The 26,113-nt window shown below is 38.8% G+C and overlaps 1 protein-coding gene across 7 annotated transcripts in view; it reads right to left on the bottom strand.

Moving 5' to 3' along the window:
• Nucleotides 1-881: 881 nt before the first annotated feature.
• Nucleotides 882-26,113, bottom strand: part of LOC113064903 (CUGBP Elav-like family member 5) — a 72,045-nt gene continuing 46,813 nt past the window's right edge. The window contains exons 4-10 of one of the 7 annotated variants that reach the window (XM_026235907.1): nucleotides 23,796-23,969; nucleotides 15,874-16,039; nucleotides 6,232-6,447; nucleotides 5,885-5,977; nucleotides 3,731-3,874; nucleotides 2,378-2,544; nucleotides 882-1,663 (exon numbers count right to left, since the gene is read on the bottom strand). In XM_026235907.1, the coding sequence (XP_026091692.1) occupies nucleotides 2,417-2,544; nucleotides 3,731-3,874; nucleotides 5,885-5,977; nucleotides 6,232-6,447; nucleotides 15,874-16,039; nucleotides 23,796-23,969 (921 nt within the window). In that variant the 3' untranslated portion in view covers nucleotides 882-1,663; nucleotides 2,378-2,416. The remainder of the gene's footprint in view (nucleotides 1,664-2,377; nucleotides 2,545-3,730; nucleotides 3,875-5,884; nucleotides 5,978-6,231; nucleotides 6,448-15,873; nucleotides 16,040-23,795; nucleotides 23,970-26,113) is intronic. The other 6 variants (XM_026235909.1, XM_026235908.1, XM_026235910.1 and 3 more) reach the window with 6 other exon arrangements.

Genomic DNA, 26,113 nt, shown 5'->3' with positions numbered 1-26,113 from the left:
TCCCCCGGCGTTTTCTATATCTTAAACTCATCTATTAGCGAAATGAACGTTAAGGTGGAATTGATTGTGCAGGTTTCCGAAGCTAAATTTGATTCTTTTATTTGATGCTAGGTCCCTGAAAAAAATTCTGATGTGCTTCAGAAGTTGTAAGCAAAAACAAGTTTGTCCCTTCGGAAGGTCTGTAAAGAACCTCATTTTGTGGCTTGTGTAAGGGTTTATTAAGGCTTGGTATCTTTGTAACTGCTTAGCTTACTTACCAATGTGCTTTGTCAGTTGATATTCAGCATTTGGCACAACTGTTAGATGAGTATGTTCTTGAAAGATGAATAAAATGGATGATATGAAAATGGTTAATGGTAAAGTTGAGCGTTACTTCGCGCTGCATGATCGTAGACCTGATGAATCAAACTAGAACTGCTTCAGTTGAAAAAGTACACAAATAAATAAATAAATAAATCCCTGTCAAGCGTTAACTGTGTTTTCTGTGAATTATAGCTGTTATATTGCGGATAGTTTGAAGCCACAGGTACTTATTCTGCTTGATAAGTAAAGCTTTCATCGGATAAATATGGTTGTTTATGTGTACTGAATAACTGCCCAAGGCTTCACTAAACCAGCATCGCTTCGCACATGCATATATAGTAATACTTAGCATTTGTTCTTTGGAATGTGGGCCTATTTTTGACATCCAAGGAACCTCAGAGCAAAAAATAAATAAATAAATAAATAAACAATGGAAAATGGACAGCCCCCCCCCCCTCTTTTTTTTCTTCATGGATAAAAATGGCTGAACATGCTCCTAACAATCTCTAATCCACATATTCTACTCCATTAAAATAGTATAGCTTTTAAAATACTGTTTTTTCTTCTCCTTTTTTTCTTATTTTGTTTAAATATTCTGAAACCCAGTAGCTATAAATGTAAAAGGAAAAGAACTCAAAATCCCTTTCCTCTTCCGACCTGAAGCGAATATTTATGCTTTTTTTTTCTTTTCTTTAAACTTATGTTGTTAGTAGTAGTTTGTAGTATTAGTATTGTTATTAATACCATATATTTCTGTTGAGGAATAAAAATGTTTGGTCCTTTGGTCCCTTTGGGGTGAAAGATTTATCAGTTTCACTGAGGGCATGGAAGCCTCTGTGAACACAGAAAGTCCTGCGTTTGCTGAAAGACGACGACAGAAGAAAAGGTAAGAGGAAAAGAGAAAGAAAGTCCACTAGCGGGACAAGAAGAGCTTCTTTTTTTCCACTGCATTTTTCCTCGGTGTTCAAGTTTAACCCTCATTTGTCCAGTGTAATAAAAGCCATAAGCGCCTCTTCCTTTAAATAGCATATGTGTGTATAATATGTATACAGAAATTGAAGTTGTTCTCACTCGTTTTTTTCTTTTTTCTTTTTGTTTGTTGCTTGACTGATGGTGCTTTGCCCAGAGAGAGACAGGTCATGTCGAGTTCTCTGTCTTTAGAGAGATCTTCCACTTGTCTTTCGTGCACTGTGCCGAGTGTGGTTTGTCCACGGGTGCCGGTTCACCTGCAACCCCTCCTCTGTACCGAACATCTTCCGAAAATAAACGCCGAAATGTCTTCAAAAAAATCCCTTCATGTTGTTCTTGTTTGTTTTGAAAGAAAAAGTTAAATTCCTTTTGAGATTTCACTCTTCTAATCCTGTAAAAGAAAATGAAACAACAAATAATATCATATAAAAGTTATTTACAATTAAATTATATACTGTAAATTAATATAAAACAATTATTATAATTGTATTTGATATATCAAATAAAATATATATTGAAGTACTATAACACATATAACAATACAATAATCATATCTAAAACAATCCATTTAAATTAATATTAAATATATTGAATATTTATTTTCTATCACAAAATATACTAATAATATATTTAATTAGTTTTTATGAATATCAGTTTTATATATATAGTTATTATGAAGAAAAGTAACAATAAGAATAAAATAAATAATGTATTTAAATGTATTTTATGAATATTAAATATATTAAATATTTATTTTCTATCAAAAATATTTACTAATAATATGCTGAAATGTATTTTTATGAATATCAGTAATTATATATATATATATATATATATATATATATATATATATATATATATATATATAAAACTAAGAATGAAATAAATAATGCATTTAAATTATTTTTATGAATATTAAATATATTGAATTTTAAATTAAGATTAAATGTATTTAATAATAAAAGCATAAATACTTGTAAATGTTTTACTATAAATACTACATATTTTGAAAATTTTATATATGAAAGAAACAATTCTCAAGTTTTCAGGTTAATTGTCTTGTGTCTTGTTGTTAAAAATCGTGTCTGTTGTCCAAAAGTGCTACCTGTGCGGTTGCTGAGAGCCGTGTGTGGGTCGGGCCCTGTCAGTACGGGCGGCTCGCATCCTTTGGCCGTTTTAACTGCACTTTCAACCTCTTCATGCCGATCTGAAAGCCGTTCATGGACTGGATAGCGGCCTGTGCACTTGCTGGGTTGTCGAAGCTCACGAAGCCTGCAAGAGAGCACGAGAACAGACGTGAACCAAGTCCTCCGGATACTAAAATTGATTACATGGCTTCATATTAAAGCAAGGTGTCCAACAAGTAAAAAATGGCTCTTTTATGAACTTATTTCAACTTCGATCTCTGGAAAATCACCATATATGCATCCGTGCGGGCTCCTTTGAGCATATATAAGCCACTGGTGGTATAGAACAGGGACAAATCGCCCCACAGGACTCCCACAGCATGCAAACCACATTCATGCATGACAACCCCAGCTTCCTGTCCAAACCCATAGGCTTTTAAAAGCCAGCGACCAAAAAGCTCAAATATAGTGAGGATGCACTTTCGCCAGCATTGCGAGTGTCATCAGGAACCGGCAGTGAACTGTGAAAAACAGCGGGCGCTTTCATCGGCTATCAACCACCTGGGAGCAGAGTGGCCTTGGCGCCTAACCGTCCCTGGAACTAACCCCCATTTCAAGGCTTGTATCTACAAGATGAGAGGGTCCGCATGAAGGTGACGTGGGGGATAAAGCCACAAGGCTGCTTAAGCGAATCTATATGTATGTCAGTGCTCCCAGCCAAATCCCATCGGCCCATCTCAAGTCGCGGCCCCCACCGCAGATTAATTACTCTTCCGAGCGCCTGTTACCCAGACCTGACATTATGCAGTAAATGCATAGTGTATAAGTCAATACCGCAAATAGGCCCTACTTCACAAATGTATATCTTATTAACCTCCTCCAGGAGACTGGAGATGCTATTAATTGAGGCTTGGGAAATGTCTCCCCCTGGAGCGGGAACAGATGTTGATCCATAATGGGCCTTTTTGCTTCACTTAGGACTTTTTTTTTCTGGCTCAGGGGTTTTTAAAAGGCAGCGCTCCGGTTCGTGGCTTGACACAGAATACAGAATGGAGTTCACATTGTGAAACGGACAGAGATCGATTGTAGGTTGTTTTGGGGTGGGCTGTAATTCACTTACTCAATACTTGTTCTACAGTTATCCACATTTATCATGTTGTAATCCAATATTTTTACTTTTTTGTGACTTTTCACTGATATTTAAGTTTAAAACTGATGCTGGAATCAGGCTAATTTAGGTTAATTGGCTGCTAATTAGCTATTTTGAGATCACTGTCATCTAGTACTGTTACCAAAACGTAGAAATGAATATGCATGCTGATTTGTCTCACCAAAACATTTGCTCTGGTTGGTGGCTCTGTCCATGAAGACCTTGGAGGAGATGACTGTACCAAATGGAAGGAACATCTGCATGAGCTCGTTGTCGCCAAATTCCTGCGGTAGATGGTAGATGAAGAGGTTGCAGCCCTCTGGTCCTGCAACACAAATACGTCGTTATTCAATATAATTATATTTAAATAATATGTTTAACTTCATGCCTTGGTGCCCCTTTGTTTTAGAATGCAATGTTGTTACAAGTACTTTTTATCATAATGCTAACACGTGCTTAAAAAAATTGCCTAACATTTAGAGAAATGAAAGAAACACTTTACTTATAACAAATATTTTATGGCGTAAAAAGAGTTACAGGGATAATTCACCCAAAAATTTAAATGTACGCATCCTCAGGCAATCCAAGATGTAGATGAGTTTGTTTAGGCCCAATCCCAATTCTACCCCTAAGCCTTTCCTGTTTACCCTACCCCCTCCGTTTCGTGCATTCACGTGAAGGGGTAGGGGTGTCTCGATTATCTTTTGGTTGGAGGGGAACAGGTAAGGGGAAGGGCCAGATAGCCCTTCAAACAAAGATTTTTCGGGACCACACTTCAAACGAAGAGGTATGAATTATCTCGGAAACATGGCTGCTACAGCGAACAAAACGACACATAAATGTAAGCTTTTTTGGCATAAATAAAGATTTTAACGAAAAAGTAATCATTTGTTTTATGTTACATTCAATTTGTGACTTCATATTAACGGTCATGTTACTCAAAGACATATTTGCAAAAAATCGCTAATATTTGCTAACGTCATATCATTAAAGACTGCGTGATGGTGCCACAGCATATGTCTGATCAGGGCTATAACTGTCGTAGACAATTATCCCCCCAATAATTAGAAATTGCTAAACCATTTTCTCAAATATTTCCTATGCGAGAGAGAGAGAGAGAGAGAGAGAGAGAGAGAGAGAGAATTGGAAGTTGCATGTTTTCACGTCTGTGCGTTTATCTTTTTAGAGTGAGTTTACTTAAAACCAGCGATTGTATTCTCTCGAAGCTGGAAAATATAATGTAGCGATTCAGTATTTAAACTGTATTTAATAAAAGTCGTGGGGCAGCGTTGACCAGGTTATTTTCTCCTGGATGTGTGAGCTGCGTGATTTCTAATATGTGTGTCTGCAGCTCATTAATACAGAACGATAATTAAAGGCTCTAATGCACACCAGCACACCAGTATATGTGTGTATTGTAAGAGCTAGACGACGAATGATGGCGTGTGACGGCATAGTAGTGGTGTCCCAATCCTTAGGGGGATATTTTCTCAGGGGAATATATAAAAAAGGAATTGGGATTGGGCCTTAATAAACTGATTTGGAGAAGTTTAGCAACTTTCTCGTCAGTTGATCTGTCAGAATATCCAATAGTCTAAACAGCTGATAGAAACATCACAATAATCCACATGACTCCAGTCTATCAATTAACGTCTTGTGAAATAAAAAGCTGTGTGTTTGTAAGGTGAAAAAAAAGAAATGTTAATTTTAAGCCATCACTTCTGGTCAAGATATGAGTCAATAATATATGAGAAACGATGCCTCCAGTGGAAATGTCCGTTCCCTGTTGTCCTCTTAAGTCAGAAATCAACTTGTTTAGAACTGTTCTGAATTGTTTTTGCTTGTCTGTGGATATTTCTCTCCTGATTCACACAAGGTGACATTTTCACTGGAGAAAGCAATATTATGCATAGAGGACTCGTATTTGAGCCGGAAGCAATATTTATGTTAAAATGCCTTGATGGATTTATTTCTTACAAACACTTTTCAGTTTCTTGATACGTTAATTTATCGACGGAAGTGGTGTGGATTATTGTGATGTTTTTATCAGCTGTTTGGACTCTCATTCTGATGGCACCAATTCACTAGAGAGCATCCATTGGTGAGCCAGTGATGTAATGCTGCATTTCTCCAAATCTGTTCCAACAAAGAAACAAACATTTCTGCATCTTGGATGCCCTGCGGGTGCATAAATCAGCAAATTTTCATTTATTTGACTGAACTATAACTTTAATGGAAGATGCTATTTGCAATTATTTCAGCATAATGAACTATTCACTCATCATCATGCACGTAGTATTGATCCTTATGCCAAAACAAATGAAAAATCTCTCACCCTCACCTTCTCTCTGCTGCTGCTGTTGAATGACTTGTGGTGGCTGTGGCAGGCTTTGGCCGATAGGGGTCAGTGTGGTCGCTGGGTAGATGGCTGTGCGCGCAAAGAAAAATTTGTGTGATAACAGCTTGGATTTATGCGATACAGCATTGAACAAGGGTACTCAAAAAAAAGAAGAAGAAAATACAAACTGGCACACGGTTGGTCAAAAACAGCCATCCAATTTTAAGTAAGCAGCACAAAAGTTTCTATGGTTTATATGTGTATATATATATATATATATATATATATATATATATATATATATATATATATATATATATAGGAGGCGGATTGAGGTAATGAACCTGTATATTGCTGCACCCCTGTGAAGGCCTGTTGTAGGGTGTCTGCAGCCGTGGGGCTTTGGGTAGAATAAGGGGTCAGTCCGTTGGTGTACATGGCCTCGACCGTAGGGTGTCCGTTGGGCTGGTGAGGGATGCTGGTAAAGCCGTTGACGATAGGAGTGACAATGCTGGGGACGGCTGATGTGGTGATGTTGGCAGGCGGTGAGCTGAGGCCTGCCGAGCCAGGAAAACAAACACAGACAGCACATTGTACATTGGGACAGTTTCCAAAAACAAAGTGTGCAAAAAGTCTGCAATTTCATATCAGAGCATAAAACATGTATATGCTTACATATAAAGAGAATGCTGTTGATAACTAGCTAAAATCTATCTATCTATCTGTCTATCTACTAGAAAAATGTTTTGTGAACATCTGTAAGTGAATCGTTTAATTGACCCTTGCTAGCATAAGTCGTTGTTCAATCCCAAGCCTTGATCATTTCTGAGCCGCGGCTGTTTATCGGTAGAAACTAGAAAACGGTTCCCATAGGATACCTTTTCAATCTATACCCACGAAAACAATGCTGGACATAGAGGCCGGTCGTCATGGAAACCCCCAGCATGCCTCAATTACAATGTGGCAAAAGACCATATAGAAAAGTCTTTTTAGAATCATGACTGATCCGATGGATTCAAACCGGCTACAGTGTTGTCTGCCCAGCGGAACCAGGCTCGTATCGAACCTAAAGGTTCCCAAAACTTGCACTCAAGCCTCGCACTGCTGTAACCTGGGGGAATTCCAGTGGGACAAACTCTTGTTTGTGCTATTTCCTGTTCCTAAGCATTTTCGCGATTGTTTGCTTCCCACGCGGAACATTGATGAATTAGTTAAAGCCTGTGTCCCATTCTTCTCAGAGCCCAGGAGACCAGGTGCGTTCGGGGATGTCCAACAGGCAGCCTCAGCCGAACCGACCACACGTGCAGGGCCGAGCGACAGCTGCATGCTGTTCTAATGTTGAGAATCTATCATTGTGATGTGACAGTTTCGAAAAGCTGAACACTGACGGGAGGATCCAGCCGGCAGGAAGGTTAGGAAACAGACTGTGCTAGTCACGGAAACTCAGATCATGTTCTGGTTGAGGAATAAGACTTCAGTAGGCATACAAAAAAAAATCTAGTAAGACAAGATAAATGACTCAGGGTACACAGCATAGCTAGGAAAAAGCAGATAGTTCATACAGGACACGTTTTTGGATTCCACCATACTGCTTTTCCATCGTTCTCTACAATAAACATTAGGGGTGTAACAGTTCACAAAATTCACGGTTCGGTTCGATACGATACACTGATGTCACGGTTCGGTACGGTACGGTACAGTACGTTTTAGATAAAGCAAAATGTAAAAACATCTCAACTTTTCAGAATGCCGCAAGCGCACCGCGGGTCATGTGAAAAGAAATAACCAATCAGCTTCATCCTTTCCCATAACAACGTTGAAAGCTCAGCCAAAATGAAGGAACAGCTGATCATAGTTGTATATGGATTGCAATTTTGAAATAAATTTAGTAGCAGAGCTAGCCTACTGCAAGCGATTTTTAGAGCTGCAAATCCATTTATCCTTTGCTGAAATTTCCGCGTCTCATGGAGAGAGTACGTCATTGTAGCTTAGCAAAGGCAGACGCCTCAGGGGCGCTTCTGCCCGAACGCTTTGGAAAGGAGGAGAAAGATGCGCCTAGCGTTTTCCACACATTTTTAGCCGCGATGTGAGCGGCCCCTAAGGCGCTCGCTCACTCAGCACACGCAGAAGGCTCGTTGCAAAATGTCTAATGCATTTAACAGACCAGAAATAGAAGATCCTCCGATAACCAACAGGTCTGGTGTTTGGGTGCACTTTGGATTCCCTGTAAGTTATAATGGTGATGATAGAATGAATGGTAAATAGTAAGGTCTCATATCCACGGCTATAATGTAAATGTAACGTAAATGAAGCCTACCAATCGCCGCGGTGATGTCTTTTGCCCTGTTTGAGTCCGTCGGAAATGTCTGTCTAAATGCTGTGGGCATAGTTTGTTGCGTGTATGTTTCTCCTTTTTTCGTCTTTTCCCAGATACTGACACACTAAGGTGATGTCGGCGTAAATGAGTTGACATGTTTCAAGTATTCCCGCTTACAGGGAATCCAAAGTGCACCCAAACACCAGGCTACCTGGTTGAACGCATCATTATATTTCACTTTTTTTTTTTTCAAATATAATTAATTAGTCCAACGAACCGTTCGATACATAATGCGTACCGCGTACCAAACCAAAAGCCTCGTACCGAACGGTTCAATACGAATACGCGTATCGTTACACCCCTAATAAACATGCATTAAAGTGAAGTAAAGTAACATGACATGTAGCAAAGTATGGTGTCCCATGCTCAGAATTTGTGCTCTGCATTTTTCCTATCCAAGTGCACACACACACAGCAGTTAGCAGAGAGCAGTGAACACACACACACACACGGAGCAGTGGGCAGCCATATTGCAGCAGTGCCCAGGGAGCAGTTGGGGGTTTGGTGCCTTGCTCAAGGGATCATCTCCGTCATGGTACTGAGGGTGGAAGAGAGGGCTGGTCATTCACCCCACGACCTTTGGGTCACAAGTTCGACTCTCTAACCATTAGGCCACAACTGCCCATGGACATGTCACTGCATTCGAGTTTTGCGCATGGAGGGCGTTCTAAAAACCCAACTCTCTAGTAAAATGAACTAGACATTTTTCACTTCACGTGAAAATAGTCCCCAGCAACTCTGTTATTGCTGCAACTACACAAACTAGCTGGAAACTATTTTTAGGTGCTGAGTAATATCACTGAGCCTGCTGCACCCATTATATGGCAGCAAAGTTCCTTGATTATTACGCCGGAATGAGAGTATAGTTTCTAGCCATATTGGCATAGAAAATTGCAACTTGAAATTTTCTGTTATTCTTAGTACACGATGTAACTACAGAAGAGTCAAGTTTTAAATAGGAAAAATATAAAAACTCTTTGGTCTTTTTTGAACAAGATGCTAACAGTCTAATCTGATTCAATGATCTATGCTAAGCTAAGCTAAAAGTGTTACCACCAGACCCGGAGATCGGCTGAATGGATTCGAAAACGGTAAAACTCAACTGTATATCAAAAAGTGTAGTGTTCCTTTAAGAGTTTTGTTTTTTGTAAACTGCTGTCGTGTTAACATACCTTGTTACTCATTAATGTAACTTGTTTTGATGAACAAATGGCTTTGTGACTTGATTTCAATAGGATTTGATGTTAGCATGTTGCTAAGATAATACTGGAATTAAATGCGATTTAGCCGTTTTTAATGTTTCTTTTTGTTACTGAATGAAATATATAAGTTCAACAAGTCATCAATAAAATGTTTTCCTTATGTTGGGAGAATGGTCCAATAACGTTCCTCTACCATCTTTATTCCAAAATCTTTCTACCCTGCTATAAGTCATGCTGTTTTCATAGACAAATAATGCACTTCACGTAAAACTCTCGTCACTTCATTTCAGTAGATCTTGATTTCATCAAGTTGCCAAGCTAATGATCAGTCTGTCAGGCATAAATTTGAGACGCCTGCCTTAAATGAGGCAATGCCTATAAAAAGATGACAAAAATAATTTATCAGCAGTTTCTTGAACTGGATAAAATACTAATTATACGCATATCGCTGACATGACTCTATGTCCAAGACTTTGGATTTATCTTTTCTCTGGTCATTGCATGGAAATCTGGTGTTACATTCTATATAAAAATGTACATAATGACTAGGTTTAAGAGCTAATCTTCATAATCTTAAAAACCGTGTTGTGAAAATAAAGCAATATGTCTATAAGTTTACTATAGCTTGCAGTGGTCCCATACTGACGTATGCCATGCAGTTCACATCAGAAGAATCAATAGATGGTTATTAGTGTAAATCCAAGTGTGCACTGTATCATCCTTTCCCTTTGTGGTTCTGTGTGGTCCATATCACAGAAATATGTTTCAGACGGAGTCTATTTTGGCATCCACTTCCAAAAGTCCAGAATGAATCCATCTGTTATTAAACAAATCTTTTATCTGTCAACCCTGTTAGTATGTTTAGCACTACGAGATGTCGAGGATTTTGCAAATACTGTTATTTCAAGAGGGAAGTGTATTTGGATTTACATTACTGCAATCTGCCCTCTGTGCACCATGCTGATTGCACCTGATGGTGACTACAATGAGGAACCGCTTACCATATGCACCAAAAGGATTTATTATGCAAATTATACACTGAAATCAACAAGGAGCACTGGAACTGTATCGGTTGGCACTGCAGCCCAACCAATCACAATGACTAACTCCCATTACATCCATATTTTAATGCAGAGCCTGGCTTATGTTTATTTACACTTGAATTCATAAAGAGGTTTGCAATGGAATTATGTAAAGCAATGAGAATCTTTACGCTAGTCCACAAATGCACAGCTATGATACTTTATGACAAAATTGGATATACTAAATCGTCCATCTGGCCACAACACATTGGATCACAATTCACTCTTAATGCTAATTCAGTAATTTTTCACTCATCCTCAGGTCTTTCCAAACCTGTATGACTGACTTTCTTCCATCAAACACAACATCATGGAGCTTCTATGGTCATTTGTGGAGCTGCAGTCCTCATTCACTTGCAAAGGTTCAGAATAACAAGGTAAAATATGACAGAAATGTAAGTTTTGAACAAACTATTCCTTTAATCACAGAGACCAACTTTAGACACTTTAACGCTATATATCATAGCAATACGTCTGGCATGAAATAATTTACTATCTCCCAGCATGCCACAAAACACAATTTCTGCCTGCTGACACCACTTGGGACTGTTTTGCAAGTTTGGAGACAGAAAAACGGCACCACACCAGAAGAAATGTAAATCAGTGTGAATATGAGACTATTTTGTGTTGCAGAAATGCAACAGCAGGTCTTAGCGTTCAAACATTTTTAAAGTTATTATATCAGTAAATGACAGATAAATGACTCCAGATGATCTTTAGTGCAGCCTAATGAAACTTTGAAACAGCATTTTAATATCTTAAACAGACGTCAATGCAGCTCTAGCCCTCTAAACATGCATTATCAAGTACTTAACAAAACATAATATCCATAATCACCATGATTTTTTACAACCAGTGATTTCCTAAAACAGAAAAACAGCATCTCTGAGGGCACCGGCATGCGACACAACTTGTGCGTACGAGAGCAATCTCTATTTTTCAGCCCCGAGAGACCGAGAACAAAGTCAATGGGTTTTATGACCCTGACGGCACACAAGGTGAACTCAACCGTCCCCATCATGTTCCGCGCCTCCTGGATGGCTCGCAAATGCTGCGCCTGACACCTCATTAACTTCGTCCGGTGCTTGAAACACAACAGAAACATCCGACATATGCAGCCTCTCATCTGTCTGTGGCACATCTCCATTTAAACAGGAAAAGAGCAGGACGGTGGCTTTGCAAAACCTATCAAGTCTGTGTCAGGGTATGAACTTTAGGGCAGAGACGAATAACGCAACAAGCCTGGCTGCACAGTTTCAAGCCATTTAATCCCACCGCTGACTATTAGACTACCATTCCGTTGACTTTGATCTGTTTGTAGCTCAAGAGCTTGCACCTGCTATACATTACTCTTATAAAAAAGAAATAAAATAGGGGTAAACATCACCATGCATCATGGTATCGATACATCCTCTAATAGAGGGCGCCATCTGGCTGAGAGTGCACGCACCATCGCGCTTAAGTACTTTACATCTGTTAATAGAGGGCCGTGCCATTGTTTTCAGCAAGCACTCTTAACCCCTCTGTTGCTCTCCCAAACGCTGAGTGCACCGCAGAATGTGGATGCCTCTGGATGATGACGTCCAGGTTTCCTAGGTTACTCCTGATGATGAAACCACACATAACAGTACATGCTGTTGCACTAGTGTGGCATTAAATCTTCTTAGCTGTAAGTAAGTTTACTATCTGTTATTTTCTTTTTTTCTTTTTCGGACAGAGTGCCATGGTAATGCTTTATTTCTGAAATCCTTGGGAGACGAGGTAAATAACATGTTTATGAATATGCAAGTCATCCACCGTGGTATTCAGTGGGTATGGCAAATTATCAGATGTTGTCTATTTTGTAATCCAATTTTGCCCATCCTTTCTCTGTTGCTCCACTTAAGCACAATGAGATGTTCAGCTATTACTCTGGAACCTCACGTTATTTCTAACGCTAGGGATATTTGGCTTTAATAATACTCTGCGCTTGTGCATTAACTAAAAGATGGAGATCTGAAAGCAGCCTCAGATGATGTGACAGCTGTTCTGCCGTTCAACTGTGGTCTTGCCAGATGTCTTCAAATTGCAGCCCAATTCCCTAAAAAACACTTTATGATGAATTGAAGTTAGAAGGCTTTTTTTTTTTTCCCGTCACAATTAGGTTACCATCTAAAAACACAGAAATTGAAATATTTTTCTGAAAACATTAGCACTTAATATCCAATCAGATTCCAGTATCCCTCTTATTTTTCCCATAAGAGCATAACATGGTTCCACAATGCTCTACACACACGTCATAACCAATAAGAATATGTGTGTGTGTGTGTACGCGCGCACAGGCAGATGTATTGAATAAACCAGAGGTGCTGTGCCTCCCAGGGAGATGCAAATGATAGAATGAACTAGAAATAAAAAATAGAAAAAAGTATGAATATCTTATTTATTGTAGTCCTCTGAATATTTTTAACGCCATCCGTTCTACCTTGCCCAGGATTAATAATGCAACAGATTCCAATAGGTTCAATAATGGAAGGCAATCAGTAGAGCAGAGCTCACCCGCGCACACAGGAGCGTGTCCAACGCTGTGCATATTTCAGCACATCCCGCGTCCACAGGAGATCCGCGCAGCTCCGCCAGTCTCTTTCAATTAAGTCAGTGTAAGAGAGGCCGATATTCACCCCAGCAGCTGCACTGCATGTTAATATGACACTGATCCCAGTCAAAGAGGATAAAACGCAAACATATGAGCGCGGTTGTTTTACAAAGAGATGGATCATTTTTGAACGTCCAAAAAAAAACAAAAAAAACTTAGCACCAGTACTATATGTTATTACATATATAAAATAGCATGCTTTTATAGATCTTTGCCATGGTCACACTATGAGTTGTGACATTTACCATGGCAATATTGTGGTTTCATGAACAATTACCATGGTGTATCTACGGTTTAATGAAAATTTACTATGTGTTGTGACTTTTATTAAGGTAATAGGGTGGTTTCATGAGTATTTATCATGGTAATACTATGCTTTTGTAACATTTTACCATAATGGCTTACCATTGACATTTGTTACATTATTTCTATGGTTTGTGACACCATGGCCTTGCTATAGTTTCATGGACATTAGCGATAGTATTATTACGTTTAAGTGACATTATCATAGTTTCATGGACATCAGTAAGTATTGGCATTCATAACCAGTGAAAAAGTCAACTATGCAGTAGTATCGACATGTAATTTTTCAATATAACCGTGTCAGTCTTGCAGCCCTGTGAATTTTAGGACTGCTAATACAACGGGTGCTGCTAAAACAAACATGCGGTGAGTGATGGATGATCCCGGGTGGAAAAAAGTGTATGTTTTGCATTGTCTTGACAAAACATTTGACTAACCGTCCTGTCTGTCTGCCTTAATATTTGAAGTAGCAAGTAAGTACATTTGCATGTAATGCCACACATGGATAACCTCAGCCTCACAGAAGAGGAATGTTGCTTGACAGCTCTGGAGCTTTAATTGGATGAGGCTTTTATAGGACTGGATGGCGGCTTGTAAAAGATGGAACCGTATTAAATCTATATTGTATGTGATGCCAGGGGGGCGTCTTCTTGTTCCAGCCCCTCAGGTAATCAAGCTTGTGTTTTAACTTTGCATAAGAACACAAATGTTTTGTCATTCTAAGGTAAGTCAATTAGCCAGGAAACTAAAAATGTGCTTTGAAATGAGCCGGCCAGTTCGCTGCAAGTTACTCAATGACAAATGATATTGTCCGGTGTCGTGGTGTATAGTGTAAATTGGTACAGCAGTGCTGTTGACAAAAGAGGAATGAGCTTTGTTAAAGCTGAGCATGATTCACTCGATGGCATGTTTTCAGAAGGGGTTGGAAAAGTGCAATACCGCTGCATAAGCAAATGCTGTAAGGTGGCCATTATCCAAAAAGATCTCCTGTTTGTTTAGATTGTGTGATAACGGGGGGGTTGGGAATGACAATCAGACCAATCGTGTCCTGATTATCAAAGCTGCATGAGGATGCAATTTTGTCATGCCATTTAGGAAATGTCAGCATGAGCGTTTTTGTAACTTCAAATGTGACACGAGATGAGCTGATTTGAGAAATGGGCTTGTTTTGGAATGTCATAGTATATTCCAACAAATCTCCCATGTGAAACTGCAATTCCATGTCTGCCCATGTGACGGTCATCTCGCGTAGGTCGATTTTTTTTGACTATCGGCAGCTCAATTATGGACGAGCTCAAACACAGCACATTTGGTTTAGGTTACATGATCTAGAAGCAATTTTGCATCAATTATCGAAATAGTTAATATCACATAAAAAAACTTCATTATTATTATTATTATTATTTTTATTGTGGTATCAGAACAAATCCTCAAAAACTATTTACACATCTGTTTAACAATAATAATAAAAAACATTCTGCGAAATTCGTTTTTGTGCTTTCATTCTATTAATCCAAAAGTAAAAAGTAATGCATGCTAATTTTTTAATAACAGAATTTGCTATTCACACGCTAATTATTATTATTATTTGGTTTCAAACATAGTTGTAAAAATAAAGAAATTCATGCAGATGTAAACCGTTTTGTGCTTTGCTTCTACCCATAAACCTACGTGTACTGACTTTTTTAATTACAGAAAACTACACTATTCATACTCCTGCTAATGTTTCTGCAGTTTAACGTAACTGATTGGACAAGATTGGACAACTATTTTTGTGCTTTTGTTCTGTCCAAAAGTATTGCGCACTGACTTTTTAACACTATGTAAATGTACGTTTACATGTGCAGTTACAATGCAGGTTTTTATTGTAGTATCAATCATTCAGAAGAAAATCGCAAATACTATTCACATTTGCGCTAACTTTTTCAGTGTTTTTAGTGTTTAAAAGAAAACTATCTTTTTAAAAAATTACGTTACTGTGTACATTTTTGTGCTTTTTGTATACAATTACACTTGCAGTACATGCACAGTTACAATCAAGCTAAAGTGGGGTTTTGCGTAGTCAAACTACAGTCCATCCAAGTATACATAATAAGTGTGCACTCGAACACTTAATACATTAAATAAACATCTCGCTTCACCAATTTTTAGAGTTGACACACAACGTATGGCCAATTTATGTGTGATTAACAGGCTGGGTGAAGCAATTGTGTTATCTAGATCGTCTAGAATGTTCATTTTCTGTTCATGTTCCATAGCTTTAGTCCGACTGAAATCTAACTTATAAAGTACATTTGAGTTCGAGACTGACTATGTCAGTCTGACTAATGCAACGGTAACACTCAGACCCCACCCCGAAAGAGAGGAAATGAAGCACTGTTGCTCACCCAGTGTCTGATGAAACTCACCCGACACCGGGGTCATGGGGGTGGGTGGCAGGCTGTTGATATTGAGCGCCCCCATCTGGTGGATCTGGGTGGTGGGGAAGGCCACGCTGGGTGCCAGGTAGCCACCGTGACTAGCAGCCATGAGGGCCGCTTGCTGCTGCATCAGCTGCCGGATAGATACAGAGAAAAAACAGAAAGCAGAGAGGGAGAAAAAGAGAGAAAGGTTACTAAAAGCACACAGGCTACATGGGGGCATGATGGATAGGAAGTGCTTCACAGAGTAGAGGAGAAAGTAGAGCGGAAAAGAGAAAAAATGTGTCAACCTATGTTTAGTGAAAGCGTCCATCTTCCCAGTCAGAGGGCTGTCACAAGCCCCCTCGAAACATTTCAATAGCTGTCGGTCTGGCTCATTCTAATGGAGGGATAGACGCACATATTATTGTAGTCCTTAAGGAACCTGGGAGTTCAGAGTAAAAAAATAAAAAATGGAATTGTATTCATTTTTTCCCTTTCAAACTTTAAGGTGATGCTTTCTTCATGATGCTTGACAGTGCAACTTCTTTTCCCTCCCCCACTTTCTTTTACAGTGTGACAGCTATCAAGGCTGAATTTATCACCGTTATTCTGAAGCAGATATTCTTAGATCCAGAATTTACCTCATGCATACATGCTAGCTTACATGTACCCTAGACGTTTTTTCTAATAATGTCACTTGTGCAATCCACTTTTGTCAGAATAGATGCCATATTCAGTTTGTTGGGAATAAAATTAGCTATTAAGGAATATACAAATACAACGATGAAATATGTATATATATATACATATATATGTACACAAGAACAATGCTTCTATAAATCGTGGTCGGCATCAAAATATTCTCGTCCAGTTAAACAATAATGCAACTAATGAAACAACATTCCTGTACATGACAGCATGCAGTCCCCAAAGAGGAAAAAAAGGCCAAAAGTAATATGCTACATCATGCAATAATCATCGAGCTGCCACCCTTCATTTGAATACTGAAGATGATATTGTTCAGGTAGACTTTGCTCTCTGCCGCTCTTTCATCTCTGAATAGTAGAAAGGCAATCATATTTTCTATCTGGCCTTGTCACTGATCCTGAAATATGCCGTACACCCACAAAACTAATCTATAAGCCTTGCAAGCATTACTATCTATAAACTCCTCCTTTCATTTGCATAATTCCATCAACAAACTGCTGAGGACCATCTATTATCCTACAGGCAAAATCCACAGTTTTAGGAAAACAAGGAGCATAAATATGTTAAATGAATATAAATAATATCTCAGCACAAATATGCTGAGTAAGTAAACTAAAAAGCTCAGCATTGCTTAATTGTACACTGGGAACATTTGAAGAGAAATATTTAATTCAGAGGTATTGGAAATTAATTGAGGTTTCCAACGTTTACATTTTTGCAACACTGCTTAATATTTGAACACTTAGGGCACTATTTTAACGATCTAAATGCAAAGTGTAAAGCGCACAGAGCAGTTACACTCAGGGTGTGTTCAAATCCACTTTTGCTATTTTAACGACAGAAAAACGGTTGTCCCTATTCTCTTAATGAGTGATGGGCGTAAAGTTCAATAAACCAATCAGAGTGTCATCTCCCATTTCCTTTAAGAGCGAGATGCGCTCATCGTGCCACGGCAGATGGATATTTACATGGCGGAATTTGTTGGTGGAAAAGCTGAATGCTTCTCAAGCGAAAAAACCGTTCTGCTCGTATGCGAAGTAAAAGCGCGCGAGCAGATCATCTACGGGACAAGCAGAAATCCACCAAAGCTCCGTGCGATGAGTCAGTTAATATATATGTGTGTGTATTGGCACGAATGTTCAATTAATTCGCCAATTTCATTCATAATTATAAGTAGTAATAGGCGGAATTGCAAATAGGTATAGTCTAATTCTAATACATGCAATGACTATCAATCATTACATTTTTATATTTATGTAGCCTACACAATAATATTATTTTACACTGTAATCCTTTTATTTTTAATATTTGGCATGTTTGTGTGATGCACATCCCTGTGTGTATTAAGCAAAGTCAACGCGCACTGTGGATCCGCCCAGAGGCGCATTTTCTACCACCGTGCTCTTTAGACCAGGTTTGAGTTGGTCTATGGTGCAGTCTATTTTCAGCTCCTTAAAATAGCAATGCGCCTGAACACACCTCTTTTTTAGACCAGAACGCCCATGGGCGCACAAATGGGCACAAATGCATTTGCTAATTAAATGACGTGGTGCTGGGCGGAAAATGCGAACGGTGCTGGACTGAAACTAGCAAACACACTTGCGCTGCGCCTTGCGTCGCATTGCGCCGGGTGTATGATAGGGCCCTTATTATTGAATGGGTTTTTTTAGAGAATCTTCCTTTAACAGGAATGTCTTACTGCAATGTCAGATAAGTTTTATTTGTATTTTTAATTTTTTACGTATAGCTAAATTGTTACTTGGGTGAGTTTGCAAGTATTTGGAAACTTAAAAATGGGTCACAGGCCACTGGTTTAATGCATTTGTCAACCTTCACGTAAGGGTGGGACGAGACAGTCTAGCCTCTCTCCGCCTTGTAATAGCCACGCCACAGTAATCAGGCGCTTTTGTGCCAATCTCGCGACCTCTTCCTTCCTGCTGAATGGGACATCAGAGTTAAGCTGGCTGGCTCTCACCGGGTGACAGTTTGCTAATGCCCTTTAAAAGCCAGAGGGACAGGCTTTGGGCAGAGCATAGTGCGGTGAGTTGAAGACTTCCATATTGTAATTTCCCTCCATGAACGGCTCAGATAATGTCGCCTTTCATGGCTGCCACCAGATTGCCTCAGATAACGATGTGGCATTCAGTTCTGCTCTTTAGGAATTAAAACAGAAAATTGGAGGCCCAAGCATGTAATTATGTTGGGGAGAAGTGAGCAACATCAATTTGTTCTTGAAAGGGGGTGGAGGGGAGACAAGGAGGGGGGGAAAAAAGAAAAGAAAAAACAAGGTCCTTTGGCTGTCGACTGCAAATGAGACAATTAAAAAAACATCTTGTGTTTCTCTGTTATTCTTATTCAAAGAGATAGTTCAGCAAAAAAAATTTAAAAATATTTTACCCTCCCATTTGTCATTGCAAATGCTTCTGACTTTATTTCTTGCTTAGAATATAAAAGGACAAGTTTAGCAGAATGTCCAAGCTGCTCTTTTCCATCCCATCAAAGTGAATGGTGACCAAGATTTTAGGTGTTTAAACTGATTTTATTATTATTATTATTATTTTTACTGACATAAACAAATTGCATGACTTCCAAAGACTTGGAATAAAGAGCAAGAGTTGAATTGCGGACTTATGTTGATGTTATGGCAATTTTGTGCTGTTTTAAGAAATTGTGGTCACTACAAGCTACTGGAATGAGATGCATAAGAAAATCTTCAATAGATAAAAACATTATACCCAATTACTAACACTGTGTTATTATTTACTCATGCATTTGCGATTCCAAACCCTTGCATAGAATATAAAAGGAGATATTCAGTGGAATTTCCAAGCAGCTCTTTTCTTTTAAGTGAATGGTGACCAAGATTTTATAAATAAATAAAATGTGTACAATTTACCAACATAAAAGTATCATTCAGCTTCCGAAAACTTGGGCTACTGTCCAAGAGTTGTGTCTGACCAGCTTTTAAGTTGATTTTATTATATTTTTGCATAGACTTGACAGCTGTCTTCTCAGACAGATTATTAAGAAGAGCTTTGTAAGTAATCTGGAATAAAACAGTTCACCCAAAAATGTATTCTGTTGTGTTTTCTGTTTAATGTTTTCTCATTAATTACTCACACATTTGTCATTCCAAACCTAATTGATTTATTTATTTTGCGCAGAATATAAAAACAGATGTTTAGTGGAATGTCCAAGCTGCTCTTTCTCATTTAATGACAATTAAATGAAAGATTTTCAGTGTTTAAACTGAATAATTTAAAAGAAATGGTTATGAAAGAATCACATGACTTTTGATTTTAAGTGATTTTTAGATATTTGTTATGTCGTTTTAAGATCTGAGATGAGGCATTGGGAAAACAGGAACTGTGTAAAAAATCAAAAAAGAAAATTACCGCCAAAAAACTTGGCATAGAAGTTTGTAATGACATGAGAGTGAAATAATAATTACAAATAATTACAACAATTAAACAGGGAAAACTGTTCCTGAACATTTCTAAACCAAAACTTTACCCAGCATCTTGAATAGACAGGTAGCATTCAGGTGCAGGCAAAAGGAACCAAATTGCCTTCAGCGAAGTCTTCATCACTGAGGTCATAACCTTTTCTTCCTTCAAAATGGGAAAAAAACAGCAACGGGAAGAAGTTGCCCTGGCGACGGCATTCGTTTAGTGTCAGGCATGTGGTTTTTTTTATGGCTTGCCGATGGCATTAGTCTCCCTTGGTGCCATCAGGCAATCACCTCTTTATCACTTGGCAATTATCTATCCAGAGCTGCCCTGTGTCTCTGCCTACCTCTGCCTGCATCACACATGACCTCTTATAGTCGGTCTGGCCCTGCTGCAGCACAGGGAGAATGGCGTGATGAGTGGAGAGATATTTATAGAGAGAAGAGAAATGGAGTGAGCTGAATGCGAGGACCCCGGTTATTAAGGTCCCTGGCCCTGTAAGATTGCCTGAAACGGCCTCGCTCCTTTTTCTTCTGTTTGCTAAAGCACATCTTCAGGACTAAGCACAGAGACGGTGCAAACGTAGTTTTGGCTCTTCCAGAACTTGATTTAAGCCCTAAACAATATGAAAGAATGTAAGCCCAGACATTAATGCTTGGGACTAATTAACATTTTCTAAAGTAGTATTTTGTCTTGTTTAAGTTAAAAGAAATATATGGGATATCCGAAAACGTCCAAACAATATACTGTATCATAATATATATATATATACAATTTAACTAACTTTAGCAACCTCACTCAAAACGCATTTTAAACTGTTGCTCCACCATGACAGTACTTGACCCTGAATAAGAAACATGTAAGCAGACAGAGTCATTTTACACTAACGCCCACTATAGAGAATGAAACATGCGTTTGTATTGCTTTATGAATTACGTTTCACAATGCAACCAAAATCAAACTTGCTTAGCTTGCATGGCATTTGAACTCGCATACCTGCGTAAAATATAAAATATGTTTTGGGTCTGAGTGCGCTTCAATTTGGATGTTTCTGTGTCATGTTTCATATGTACAGTATATAGCTATCATGTTTCTATAAAGTGTCCATATATGACTAGAAACACATTTTGAGAAAATCATACAACACTATATTTCTATACAATACATCAACCTTGTTGTCTATTTATAAATGCTCCATAAGAAAATGTGCTTTCAAACAATGCTTAAAAGATTTTTGCGAATAGCCGACACTTATATTTCTCAACAATAGGGGGCAATGTAGGTCAAAAGCAGAACGGGTGCCCCCCTCCTCAGAGCCCTCCGCCCAAAAATACCCAGGCAAACATTCCCCTCATTAATGTTGGCTTCAGAACATTCTAAAGTGCTTTCAAGCAATTTGTGCGTCGTATTAATCTAATGCACCATCTCTGGTGATTGGCATCAAGTAAAAGAGATCTCTCTGGCTTTCCATCAACAGCCGCGCTTTTATTCATCTTCCAAAAGTTGAAAATGAAGATGACTCCGCTCAGAAAATTGAAAGAAAAGATCAAACACGAGGCAACGGGAGAAAAAGACAGATAAAAGATGTTCGGCTTGTATTGACAAGAGCGTCTGAAAGAAAATTAATGTTTCTCGCTTTCTTCGCGTGTTTTGTGTCACACCCCTCCATTCCACCCCAGAGACGAAGACAAGGCCGCATCGGATATTTCCAGCATCTTCATGTTTATTTAGGAGATTAAGGAGTTAGATGTACCTTTTTTTAAAACAACGCATCTGTCTTTTGCCACGATGTTGTCAGCACTATTACCCCTCCAATTTGCGCTCAGATGCCCCCCTCCTCTACTCTGACTAAAATCCAATTTACTGGCTGTCAGCTCAACCCAGTAATCCTCTGCACAGCTGTGTTTGTGGAAAGAGCCTCTTAATTTGCTCGTCCTCCACATTTCTAAATGTACCATTGCCATATCTGAAGCGAAACGTTAGCTTAATGTGTTTTTTTTTTTTTTTTGACTGTTTATGAAGGTGCTATGAATGCCTATTGGAGACCCTTTCAGGTTCTGCTCAGCTGAGGAGGTGAGTAAACAGTAGAACATGGGAAATAAGCTAGCTGCTATGCTAGTTCATTGCTAGGTGGTTCTGGCTGTTTGCTGGATGGCTACTTACTAGCCCAGGCTGAAGAGGGTTTAGCATTTGTTTCAGCATTATGAGGCAATGTGAAATGTGACTGACATGACCCATAAATTATATAAATAAACAAATAATAATAATGCACTGTTTTATCTGCCGCCAGGTGAAAAGTCAAATCTAACCTCTACTGAACATGCTGCACAATTTGAGGTAGGCTATCATTTGTGCTAGCATTTAACACTTAGCATTAGGCGACTGCTCAGAGTAAATAAACAAACCTAGCAGAAAATCATGTATTGGGTGAAAAAATACTCGGAGTATCTTTTTAAAAGGCCCACTCTTTTTGTCTGGTTATGTAGACAATATCATCCCTGCATTATATTGACACCTAGTGGTGTGGAAGTATTACACAAAAAGTTGCAACAGTGACAATGTCTTAACAGTGAACTCAAAATATTAATTAATAATGTAACATTCCATAAGTAATTCTAAAATAATAATAACACATTAAAACATATATAGAGTTAATATAGGCATGATTAAGTTATTCCACTATCAACAGTGTTCAATAATAATCAATTTAGGATTGCATTATAGTGGCTGGTCATGTGATCTTAATAAGGTGGCTCTCATGAGGTGACAAGCGCTACGTAAAATGAAACAGCTTCATTAGGCTACTAATATGACCCGGAATCATCATCTCATGTGATGCACATATAACTTTTTATTTTTTTATTCCTATTAATTTCTTCATGTATAAAAAAAAAATTACAAATTAAAAAATAGTGAGTGCCCCTTTAAATGGGTTTCTGTATCATGTTTAAAATAACACTTCCCTTGATTAGTCAAAAAGATGACCTAATAAAAAGTCACAAACTTTGCCACATGTTGCATGCACTGTAAAGCAGTCGGTTTCGGCATGTGTGGCTTGGGTTTGAACAGTGAATTATAGAGACTGTGTCATTCCCAGCGAGCGGCACGCTGCACCATCTCTGACACAGGAGATAAAAGCCACTGCCAACCTGTGGGAGCAACGGCAGCCGCCCTGCCTGCCTTCCCGCACGCCGCTCTCGGACCATTTGCATTTCCTGCGGACGCTCCGCATCTCATGAATGCCAATGAGGGCGTATTTTTCCTGCGTACTGGCCTGGCAGTTACTGTGAGATTGTCCGTACGCACATCTTCCGCTGTCCCCCGCACGTCTGTGATATGAAAATGAGTGTGAATGATAAGCCCCGAGGGGCCGGGTCGACTCTAACAATTAATCCTGGCATTTACGAGAAATATTCGCCTATGCCTATCAGTACATGAATATATGTATATCTGTCTACTCCATATGGAGGAACTAACTAGAAACTAACTGTTTTTTTAGTGTCTCTCATGAATGAATATTAGGCACCAACTCAGCCTCTCGACTGCCTTTCAACCTCCCCGAGGTACCGAAGCACCCGATGCAAGCTATTAATAACCAAGTGAAGATTTTCCTATGGAATATTCTGAGTCAGTCTGGGCACATGAGTGAGGATGTTTGGGCATGCAGGAATGAGGCAATGAGATCATCGAAATTGGAAAGTGTTGGGTCCAGAGTCGCCAAGTCCCCCAGAGGGGAGGAAGGGTACTCACCGCGTGCGCGTAGGTGCTGTAGGTGCTAAAGGGCAGGGCAATGGCAGGGTTGAAGATGCCAAACTGGCCCACCATCTGCTGCATGCGGCGGACGGTGCGCTCCTTGTCCGTGTCGGCAAACTTGACCACCAGACTGGACGACGCGCCCTGAGGGAGGAGAGAATCGGAGCCAGTCTGAGGAGAGAGGGCAGGCTGCGTTTAACCTCCCGCTTTGCAAGCGAGAACGTCAACAACCACAGGAAATACAATTCAAAATGTTCTTGATTTAAAAGTTTGAGCTATTCAATGCTGGGTGGATTATGATCGTCAATGTTTTTAGCATTCAAAATTGTTCTCAAAATGACCCAAACCATATAATTACTTGTTATAGTTGTGGTGTGGACATTGCTATTCTCATTCTTAGTGTATACAGACCTTTACTAATTGTCATGTTCTTTCAAACCTGTAAGACTCCATGTAACACAAATGAATATCCCAAATGACCCAAAAAGGCACAAAATAACCACCAAATATAAATAAATAGATAGACAGACAGACAGACAGACAGACAATAGTTAATACATACAAACTGGTCAATACAAATTGATTCTATATTAGTCATTCTTTTGTGAATGATTCCGTCCTTTGACTTTTGAATCAGATCCTTTCATGGAATCCAGTTCACAAAACCTGCCTGAAAGATTCGTTCATCAGTTGGACTGAACCAATTCTCAACTCACTGATTCAGTGATCTGGTTGCAGCTCACTGGAGATGGTTTTTAGATATTTTCACCCAGTCATGACTTATATTTTGGACTGTCAAATCACATCATATAACACCAAACAACTTGAAATATGAGTCGAATGAATTACATTTATGATGCTTTGTGGACTTTTTATGCAAAAGAGCATTTCAGACACTCCTTATTTGTGTTCAAACAGAAGACAGTATGCCACCCAGGATTGGAACAACATTAGAGTGAATACAATGACTGAGTTATTTTGGGGTGAACTGTCCCTTTAAGAATGATCAAAACCTTAAAGTGCTCCTATTATTCCATTTCGAATATTGCCTTTCATGCAGTGTATAATGTACCAATTTGTGAATGTAAACAGTCTACAAAGTTTGCAAAGCCAAAAGTGCATGCTAAATAAAGTTATTGTCTCTCAAAAGAAAGATCTGAGTCTGAACAGCCTAAATGAGTCATCAGTACTTTCGTGAAGTGGTAACACATTTGTATAATATCACCATAATACTCTGGCCAGCCATGAACAACTTGACCTGCCCTCAAAAACACAGTCGCTTCTTCGTGTGGTTAACATCATGTCAAGAAGACAATGTGAAAGTTTATTTGTTTTCACTTCCAAATGAAGAGGTTGCAGAGATGCAGTGGTTCAAATTCTTCTTCTTTGTTTTTTTATTTATTGTATTTTTTTTCACTTTACCACTGCAACCCCAATCTTTTTTTGTGTTCCCCTCACTGACAACTTCTTCTATAATCTCAGGGAGTTCAATGTGCGATTCACAAAACACTTGCTCTTGAAAGACGGATCAGTGCCCGTTTGACCTCCACTGGATCACAAGCTGTAAGTAAGATAAATAAAAGATGTTTATATTTTATATTTAGCGTTCAAAATATGGAACTATGGCAATGGGCATATTGTTTCTGACATGCACTGTACGTGGTAGACCAGTCACAACAGACTGGGCCATCTGACCAATCAGAGCAGAGTAAGGCTCATGGAAGGGAGGGATTTAGAGAGACTGAATCGTAGGAATGCTTCAAATGAATCGTTTGAGAATTGCTGTAAAATGAGGTGACATTAAATGCGTATTTTGAGGAAACAAAAGCGTTTTCTGACCTTGGATTAAGGTAAACCCATTGTAGGAGACTACCAAAACAATATTAGAAACTAAAAAAAAAAATAATAATAGGGGCACTTTAAGTTCCTATGTGAATGGCATATGTGAATCTATCATGACTTTTTCACTTCAACTTTGCACCAAACACAAGGTGGTTGGATGCATATTCAAAACAACAATTCAGCTTTTTGCCCAAGAAGAAGAAAAAGAAAGTATTATGAGTTTCTACAAACTCTCAAAATCAACCCTCATGCAGTCAAACAAATACATCTACAAAACTGTTAGTGGCATCAGTAGATTGACATGAGCCTTGGCAGCTTGACCATTACATAACAAAATCTATCTCGGATTTCGCTATTTGATAGGTTATGAAATATCAAAAGGATTAGATGGAAAAACCTGGGTTTGATATTGACAAGGCCACCAATGATTATGGTCTGACCTTGGGTGTGTGGGTTTCTAAGTCTGGCTCACT

This window comes from Carassius auratus, chromosome 47 (genome assembly GCF_003368295.1).
Source record: "Carassius auratus strain Wakin chromosome 47, ASM336829v1, whole genome shotgun sequence".
NCBI lineage: Eukaryota > Metazoa > Chordata > Actinopteri > Cypriniformes > Cyprinidae > Carassius > Carassius auratus.
This window is presented reverse-complemented; position numbering and strand designations above follow the sequence as displayed.